Source organism: Camelus dromedarius, unplaced genomic scaffold (assembly GCF_036321535.1).
Source record: "Camelus dromedarius isolate mCamDro1 unplaced genomic scaffold, mCamDro1.pat HAP1_SCAFFOLD_27, whole genome shotgun sequence".
Taxonomy (NCBI): domain Eukaryota; kingdom Metazoa; phylum Chordata; class Mammalia; order Artiodactyla; family Camelidae; genus Camelus; species Camelus dromedarius.
The window spans coordinates 1,117,455-1,126,798 of NW_026989799.1; the positions used below are offsets into that span (position 1 = coordinate 1,117,455).

The following is a 9,344-nucleotide window of genomic DNA, read 5'->3' on the forward strand; positions in this document are numbered from 1 at the left end:
GTTTCAGCACAACCAATAGAAATGTCTGCCACCGTGACCAGGAGAGACAGGTCTCCTGCCATCCCGGTAGGCACTTGGGCTCCTGACAAAAGCTGGGCTCAGTAAAGGCTTGAGTAGAAGGCACAGACCTGAGGGATGCCCCAGCAAGAGACAGGAGGTAGGGCCTGGTTTATGCTGCTCTGGGTGTATCCCAGCCTCATCCGAATACGAAATCAGAAATTTGCAAAACAGCAGAGCTGGGATGGATCATCTACTCCAGACTCCTCACCTTACAGTTTAAAGGGTGGCAGCCCTGGGAGGCAAAGCAACGTGCTAAAGGCAGAGCGTGGAAGTGGCAGCGCCAGATGAAAAGCACCATGGCAACCCCGTTCAAGGCCGCTGACACTGAGGACGGGGCCAAGGTTTCCAACGAGGAGAATGAGACAGTGTAAATACTTTGTTCCCCCCAAAACCCCAAATGTTTACTAAGGCACAAAAACTCACCTTAACTAGCTCTCTTCTGAGGGGGCTCTCTTCTGTCTCCGTCTTTCTGTCTGTCTCCATTTCTCTCTCTCAGACACAAACACATACAATTTTGTGAAAGGGGACTTCCTGCCATACAAAGACAGACTTCACATCTTCAGAGAAACACTTGACAAAGCACATTTCCAATTCAAGTCTTTGTGTGAGGTCTGGGCAACTGGCTTATTTTCTAGAACAATCGGTGGTTCCAAAATCAGGAGATCATCTTCCCCAAAGGAAGAGTTCTGGTCCGTGTTGATGAAGCTGGGGGTGTCACATTTCATGAGCCCGTTAGGCTCCTTCTCTGGCCACCTGCTGCATCTGATGGCTTCCTGGAGCCGAACATCACTGTCAAGGGCTATGGTTGGGATACCAGCTTTGGCCTTGTCCATGCGGTCCACTTCATTGACGTAGCAGTGAAAGAGGGACCTAGATTCGTCATTGTGCTGCCAGAGAACCCCTTGGGCACCAGCGGTCTTCCAAAGTCCGACACAAAGCTGTTCAGTCTGAATCTCTTCTCGGGAGACTCCGCATTGCAATAAAGAAAACCAAAATAAAAGATCGCCCACACTCTAGCTCGGTGACCTGAAGACTTATAGTTTTTGATATCTGCTGAGAGCAAATCCCTGCACAGAGCATGCTGACAAGCACTGGAAGTGAGAGACATCACTTTCGAACACATACAATTACACCCAAGGCAAAAGTCTCGTGAGGGCCCTTGGACCATCCTGAAAAAACATCGCTCCCTGAGAATCCTCAATACTGGTGCATCGCACACCAGTGTTTCTCAGTGGGACACTCAGATCATCTTCATCAGAATTAGTTAAAGTGCTTCTTAAAATGCAGAATTCTGGGGTGCACACCCTCAGAGTCTCCAGAATTAGGGACCGGCAGTCTGTATTTTCATAGCCACCAAGATCACTAAACATGCTCAGATTTAGCACCGCGGTCTACATCGGGTCACCTGAGCATCGACAATGCTGTCTCATGGGGTGGGGGGGTGCCATATGTGTCAGTGTGCTGTCCTACCCACATGTCTCCCCTGATTCTCAGAACTGACAGTGCAGTCCCATTGGGCAAGAAATACCACCATTTCACAATGCATATGCAGGGCGCCTGACTGACAGATACAATCAGTGCTAGGAAAGGGGACAAAACTCAGGTTCCTCATCGCTTGTTTCACTTACTGTGGGACAAATGATCAATTCAAGGGTAATAAATCAGTGTATGAGTGAATAACATGACTCTCGTTAGTCCCACGAGTGCCTGGAAGAGCGAGCCTGGGCACACTGAGAATCATAACAGCCCATCTACTTAATTGTCATCCTCCCCAGATTTATGTAAAGGTTACTTCCACCCAGGCAGTGACCCCTGAAGGGCAAGAATCATGTCTGAACACACTCTCAAATCCAGAACAGAACCTGACAACAATTAGGCTCTGGGGTCTGTGTTTAGCGAGTGTGGAATCTCAGTGATGCCAGCTCTTAGACCTTGCCTTCCCATCCCACCCCTCACGATATGGCCCTTATGACCAGCTCTCCCGGGGCTGGGGCCACGGAACCCATTTACAGGACTGGAAGAATCTGATCATATAAACCATCCCCCAGATTATCATCAAGAGTCACCTGCATTTCAGGGATCAGTAATCCCAGAAGCTTTGCAGTTCAGGCAGGTGAGGGATTTTTATATCAGCTCTGTCTTCTACTGTGACTGCCTGGGTGACATCAGACAAGGAATTCTCAAAAGCCTGAGCTTTTCCTTTCAGGAATAATCTAAATAACAAATCTTGTTGACCACTCAACAAGTGTGATGTGAAGATCAATGATTTACACAGGAGTACAACATTCACTAGGTCATGGATTTAGAATCAGAGAAAAATCATTTGAGAAAGATTGACAGAATGTAGCTTTAATGCAAATTTAAGTATTCTTACCTTTCAGTAAATCATCTTCTTCCCCAACTTATCACTTCACCCAAGTTTAAAAGATGTTTGAGAACAGGGATGAGTGTGCCAGCAATCTGGGACCCAATAACCTAAAATGTCACCTAGGAAAAAGAGGGGAGTAACACATTTTTAAAAAGCATGGTGAGGATGGCGGGGCCATCCCCCAACTCCAGACTAAGAAGCTCTAAGCAATACATTTCCTGCCTGCCTGGGGCATCAGCTGATGTGAAAACCCACCCAGAAACCTCACTGTCCAGCAGCTCCTCCGTAACACAGGCTACACTTTCTCAGAATTAAGAATTGGGGCCAGTAACCACTTTGCTGAAGAATAAAGACAAAGAAGAAGAAGAGCGTTCTGCCCCTCCCCAGGGGAGAGCCCAGACCTTGGGCTGCATGCACTGAGCCTACCTCCCAGGAGAAGGATATACTGGAGAAGGGCGTCCTGCGAAACTGGGACAGCAAATGTTGAGATGGGAACAAATTGACCGGCTGGCCAGGGACAGCCCCCTCCGTCGCTGCCTTGGCGGCTGCCTCCGCCCCCTCAGCACATCCTGCCCACTTCCGGTGGTTAAGCTGTCAGGGAAACAGTGCTTTGCGACCTGGGGCAACAGAGGCTGCCCCCAGGCCAAGCTGCGGGGGAAATGGGATCTAAACCACCAGCTCCCAAGCGGCAAGCTCCATACCCCCGCCAACAACCCGCCGCCCCCGCAGCCTACAGCACCCCCGGGGCAATATGTCCTGGAGAAGGGTGACCCAGGAATGAGGGGCAGCAGATGCCACCCCCACGTCAGGCCTCCAGAGAGATGGGAGCTTATCCTCCAGCCCGCCAGGGGCAGACCCCCCTCCTCTCCAACCCTTGATGTCACCGCGCCCACCTCCCAGGAGCAACCTGACCGGGTGTGGGGTTTCAGGCTAATCTTGGGCGGGAGAGGCCGTCCCCAGGCCAGGTCAGGGGAGAGGAGAAGAAGTGGCCCCATTAGGCGGGGCAGCCGGCCGTCGCAGCTGCCTCTGCCCCTCGACAGCATCGCGCCCGCCTCCCAGGAGCAAGCTGACCTGGAGACGGGCATCCGGCTTCTTGGGCAGCAGAGTACGCCCCCAGGTTTGGCCGTGGGGAAGAGGAGAGCAAATTGACAGGCTCCGCGCTGCAGGTCCTCTACGCCTGCCGTCGCCTCCCCCACACTTTAAAGGCACTTCCCAGGGCGCCCCTCCCCCAGCAGGCTAAATGGGACAGGTGTGTCTGGTGATCTGAGGCAGGAGAGGCCACTCCCACACCAGGCCATCGGGGAGACGGGAGCCAATCCACCAGCTCCCCAAGGCAGCCCCCTACCCCCACAGCAGCCACCGCTCCTGCCCCCTGACCTCACGGTGGCCGCCTCTAGGGAGCAGGCTGACCTGGAGATGGACGTCCGGCGAACTAGGGACAACAGGGACCGCCCCCAGGGCAAACCACGGGGAGAAATGGGAGCAAATGGACCGGCTCCATGGGAAAACCTGCCGCTGCTGCCACCACCCCCAACGTAACACGCCCGCCTCCTGGGGCCAGGCTGACTAGGATACACGTGTCTCTTAACCCAGGGCAAGAGACACCGCCCCCAGGACAAGCCGCGGGGAAGATGGGAGCAAATGTGCCCGCTTCCCCGCTGCAGGCCCCCGACCCCCGCCACCCGTGCACCCTGACTACCCTGCCTCCCGCCCCCAGCAGGCAAAGTGGGAAAGGGTTGTCCCAGGACCTGGCGCAGCAGAGGCCGCCTGCAGGCCACGCGGCACAGACATGGGAGCTAATCCTCAAGCTCCCCCGGGGCAGCCTCCCTATCCCCGCAGCCACCACCATCCCAGCCCCCTGACTGCACCGCACCCATCTCCCAGGAGCAAGCTCACCTGGAGTCGGACCTCAGGCAAATCTCTGGCGGCAGAGGTCGCCCCCAGGCCAGGCCGCGGGGGAGAGAAGAAATGGAGCAGCTCCCTGGAACGGACCCCAACCCCCAGCCGCCGCCGCCGCCGCCGCCTCCCAGGACCAAGCTCAACTGGAGACCGGCGTCCCGCCTCTACGGCAGCAGAAGCCGCCCCTGGCTCCGCCGCGGGGGAGAGCGGAGCGAATTGACCGGCTTCCGTGCGGCAGCCCCCCTATCCCCGTGGGCCCTGCACCTTAACCACACCGCCTCCACTCCCCACTCAGCTTGCTGAGTGGGACAGGTGTGTGCAGCGACCTGGGGCAGCAGAGGCCGCTCCCAGGCCCGGCAGCCGGGAGAAGGCAGCTATTCCATCAGTTCGCCAGGGGCAGCCCCGCTCCGCTCCCTTGCCGCTGCCACCGCCCACTGACCTAACCGCCCCACCACCCAGGAGCAAGCTTACCTGGAGTCCAACATCTGGCGAATCTCTGGCGGCCAACACCCCCCCAGGCCAGGCTGCAGGGAAGAGAAGAAATCGACCGGCTTGCCCGGGCAGCCTCCCACCCACCGCCGCCGCCGCCGCCGCCGCCGCCCCCTCCGCCACCCCAGACCATTGCACTAATCTCCCGGGGTCAGGCTGACTGCGAGGATGTGCACTTGCCTTCTGACCCTGGCCACGTGCCGGAGCACCTTCCTGCACCCCTACACTCCCTGTACCTCTGCACCCCTGCCACTCTCTGCCCTTCCGCACTGCCTGCACCCCCGCATCCCCTGAACTGCCTGCACCCTCCACAGCCCCTGCACCCCTGCCACCATTTACACCTTTGCACTGCGTACACTCCTGCACCCCTGCTTGTCCCACACACCACCTCTTGGGCCTGTGGCAGTCTCTGCTGTTAGACCAATGCACAGGAACTCACATCTTTGCCAGTATATGATGCATCAGTGGACGTCTGGGGTTGGCTGCAGGAAGGTACATGTTCCCGGTCACTAGCCTGGGCCACTAGGGTGATCTCTGTGAGGTCACCCAGGACGGGCTCAGAGATGCTGTTCTCTGGGAAGAGAGGAGTTGAAACCGGTCTTGAGGGCAGAGCTGTGCTCACCAGGTCGTCCACGCTTCATGTTTTACACAGGGTTTCGGAGAAGTGAAATTGATCCGGCCAAGTAAGACCGGCCTGCTGTGCGCCCACCTCAGTCCTGGGCTCTGAGGCAGACCGACTGGCTCCCACCATCAGGACACAGTTTGGGCATCTGAATGGTCCCTTGGAGGCATCCTATCACTTCTCAGGAAGAAGTCTGGCTGCTTCCACCCTATGGCCCTCCCTCCCACTGTGCTGGCCTCAGGAAGGTTCCTTATTTGGGGAAGAATGCAGCCCACCCCCTACCCCACCCCTCACCTTTCTCTAACCCAGGCTGGTGCTTTCTCTGCCCTTCAGAGTCTGGAAAGCCATTTCTCTTCAGGTATGTCCCTTCTGAGATGGACTTGCTTCCACTCAATTCTAGGCGAGGATGCACCATGGAATGCACTGGGTAAGAGAACCAAAATAAATAGTTTCTTCTGTGAGGTTTTCTGTTTATCTACTGGGGCTGGGCTGTGTGTAGTTTGCTACAGCTATTCGTGCGAGAGGCTAAAGCCACCCGTGAGTCCTTGTTTCCATCTCCCCGCTGTCTTTGGGTTTTCCCTAGACACTCCTGAGACATTTACTTCTTTTAATTTTATTCCTGTTATAACACAGGGGCCCTACTGAAATGGAGGTAAGGTGTTGGGGGAGTGGGACAGAGCAGGGCATTTGTAGTCCTGTGATTAGTTCTCATTGAGCCTGTGCCCTGAGCTGTGACCTCCACAAGTGTGTCTCTTTCCCCCACCCCAATTTGGGTGACACAGAAGGTATTTCCCTTCCCCCAGGTAGGTTAGGCTCTGGTAAAATAATTTCTCATTAAAAAAAAAAACAAAACACAACCACCCACAATGGAAGAGAATGTTCTGGGTGTATTTCAATAGAGCTATTTTTTCCTTTCCTGGCAGGAACCATGAGGAGTTTTCCTATGATCTTCACTCTGAGAACAGGAAACGGTCCTGGAAGTAAAATGCATGAAAAAGAGCAGGGGGCCCCTCTGACTGGCCCCCTGGAGTTGTCACACTCGGACTTCCCCACGCTGAGCCTCCAGCTGGCCTCAGGGACCTGTTAAATCTGCCTGCCCCCGGGGTTCTTACAAAAGCGGGTTCTGCCCTGGGAGCTGTGACTCTCCAAGCCTGCCCGGCTGCCTCTCTGTGTTGGGAGCAGCTTTCCCCCTCAGTTTTCTTGTGGATCTAAGAAGAGCAGTGGGTTTGCAGCTCCCTCAGCTCTGGTGTTGTTTTCAGGACAGAAGGAGCAACTTCTGAGCTCCACACGAGCTGGACCAGAGGCTGGAAGCCTCCCCTCCTCTGCCTCCATGCAGACAATCAGTGGCTGTGGTTCTGGCCGAGTTTCTGAAGATGTGGATTTAAACACACACATCCCAGCCCCCACAGGAGCACACAGTCCCATAAATCCCTACAACTTCCACTGGTAACTACGGAACTGATGAGGACACGGGTTTCGGGGCTGCAGAGGCCTGACTGCATGACTTTCTCCGTGGCCTATTAATGTGGTTGTTATGGGCCTTGTCTGAAGTGGCTTGCTTACCGCACCTGGTACATGGGAAATATAAAATAAGTACTAGAACCTCCACTTTTTCTCCCTCTTGGGCCTTCCAACCTAAAAAGTAATACGTGAACTCAGACGGCCTAGTCACCACAATGAGGTCCGACCAGCCCGGCTCTCCTGAGTGATGGACACTGACTTGCGCATTAACTCGGAACAGTAGGGGAACCGCCTTCCTCTAACTGGGCATCTCCCCACACCAGGCACGCCCTCAGCTGAGAAGGGGCCAACTCCCCCATTGAGGTGTGTGCTGGTGGCTTCAGTGTGACCTGGCCCTGCCGGGACATGAACCTGCAGTGAGGTGGAGTGTCAGGAGGAGTGGGGTCCCTGCTGGGGCAGCAGGGGGCCCGGTAGCACCCTGCGCAGCCTGGTGCCTGAGGCTCCCCAACATCTCCTACGGCCCCCGGGTCGGCTCTGGTCTGGGCCACTCCATGCACCCTCCCAGTATCTTTTCATTAAGTCCCTTTTTTGCTTTTATCAGCCAGAGGTGGCTTCTGTTGCTTGTTCAGTGAAACAGTGCATCAGGAAACCAGACTATTTCTAAGATCAGTAAAATACGAACTTTGGTCAGCTCGCCGGGCAGACCGTGCAGCACAAATTCCCGCACAGGGCTGTGCAAATGCCTTACGTGAAGGGTCCTCATCATCTGTCTTCAGAGATACAGAAGCTCGTGGTTCAGGTAAAACCTCAGGGAGGGATTGAGGAATCCAAAGCTGGTTGGTTTCAAAGACTAACCGGTCAGAACAGACCCCTGAGCTGTGGTCAGAAGCCTGGCTCAATGTCACGCAGACTTAGCACCCTAATGTCCAGTGGGGCCGGTGCTGTTTCCTTTACAGGCTCTCGTTGGGGAGTCACTGTAGCCCCTTACACTCAGCAGGGAATCCAGCCCTCTTAGCCCCCACCCTGAGTGTTCCATGACACAAATCTCGGGAGTGTTTAATTTTCATCTTTGTTTAGGAGGATGAATGTGGGGCAAGAGGAGAGATAAATTCACACTTAGTGACACCAAGTCACAGCCAGTACCTCCTCCTCGGAGAGCTATGTGCTCCCACAGTGGTGGCTGGGGGGCTGGGCAGAGCCCCTCCTCTGGTCACAGAGGGACTCACTCCTCTGACTGCAACTGATGGGTTGGACAACCAATCCAGAGGGGACAGAGCATCTTTCCCGGGAATTTGGAACTGACACACAGAAATTAATTTCACTCATCTGGGGATTGGGAGGAGGGTGGGAATCAAATGAAACCAGAGCAGTAGAGAAAGTTACAAGTGAATGAGAGAGACAGAGAGACTGAACTTATGAGAGTAAATAGTGTGAAGGAAGGATTACAATCAGGGCACAGAGGAATTCCAGCTCCTGGCAGTCTAGTGTGTCCCAGCCCATCAACAAACCTGCGGGATGGTTAACATCATTCCAGTTTTGCAGATTAGGAAACAGGCTGAAAGAGACGGGGGTTGGCTTTGGGTGCACAGTTAATTTAATTGCCACTGGACCCCTCACTTCCCACTGCCTGAAGGCACCATGATCCTCACAGGGACCCTGCAGTGCTGACAGCCTAGCACCCTGATCAAAGGGACCCTGCGGGAGTGGGAACCTCTCTGAGTTTGGAGAGTTCCCTGCACCGAGATCCATGCATCAGCCGGCTCCCGCTCACCCCAGGTTAACGTCTCCCCAGCTGTGTAGTCCCCCGACCCGCTTCCCTCCCTGCCAGGCACCCCCGTTCTTACCACCGAGTGTACTGCAGGAATTCAGGCACAGGGATGCCCAAAGCAACACGAGCCCACCGGCTGTACAAACAGCAGACTCCCAGCCCCACCTGCGCTCCATGGGGATAGTAGGTGTCCTCACCTTTCATGTACCTAAGGCAATCTGTTTCTTCAGCTGGAAGCTATAGAGAAAAATAAAAGGTCCAAAACATTGTTCAGTGAGGAATTCCTCCAAGGACCTGACTTCAGAGTCTACAAACAGTTGTGCTGGCCGCTCTTACCCCCGGACATTGGGTGAGGTGGATTATTGATCAGCACAATCGCCGGTGGCCCAGCTCCTGGGCTTGGCTGCCCAGAGGGGGCTGGGGGAATGAGTAAGGCCAGGGCACTCAGGAAGAGCACAGAGGACCTGACATCTCGCCTCCGCAGTTGTAAACCCTTCCCCAAATCTCAAGGCATCGGACAGAGTGCAGCCACCACAATAATGAGATGTTCCCATCACTTCACTCACTCCTGTTGGTTCACTTACGTGCTGAGCATCCACTGGGTCACAGGACATGACACACAGGATGGCCGATGGGACAGGCTTGGTACTTCCCCCTGGATCCTGTTCAATCTGATG

At 55.0% G+C, this 9,344-nt stretch overlaps 1 protein-coding gene across 7 annotated transcripts in view; it reads right to left on the reverse strand.

The window, feature by feature from the left end:
* The window catches only part of LOC135320768 (uncharacterized), a 135,280-nt gene extending 126,365 nt beyond the window's left edge, over positions 1-8,915 (reverse strand). For 5 of the 7 annotated variants that reach the window (XM_064483852.1, XM_064483853.1, XM_064483856.1 and 2 more), the window contains exons 1-8: positions 8,744-8,915; positions 8,408-8,454; positions 5,733-5,861; positions 5,256-5,389; positions 4,799-4,851; positions 2,855-3,019; positions 2,435-2,547; positions 484-1,027 (exon numbers count right to left, since the gene is read on the reverse strand). In XM_064483852.1, coding sequence (XP_064339922.1) covers positions 2,544-2,547; positions 2,855-3,019; positions 4,799-4,851; positions 5,256-5,389; positions 5,733-5,861; positions 8,408-8,454; positions 8,744-8,871 — 660 coding nt within the window. In that variant the 5' untranslated portion in view covers positions 8,872-8,915 and the 3' untranslated portion in view covers positions 484-1,027; positions 2,435-2,543. Of the gene's footprint in view, positions 1-4; positions 385-483; positions 1,028-2,434; positions 2,548-2,854; positions 3,020-4,798; positions 4,852-5,255; positions 5,390-5,732; positions 5,862-8,407; positions 8,455-8,743 lie in introns of those variants that run through there. The other 2 variants (XM_064483857.1, XM_064483858.1) reach the window with 2 other exon arrangements.
* Positions 8,916-9,344: the final 429 nt, after the last annotated feature.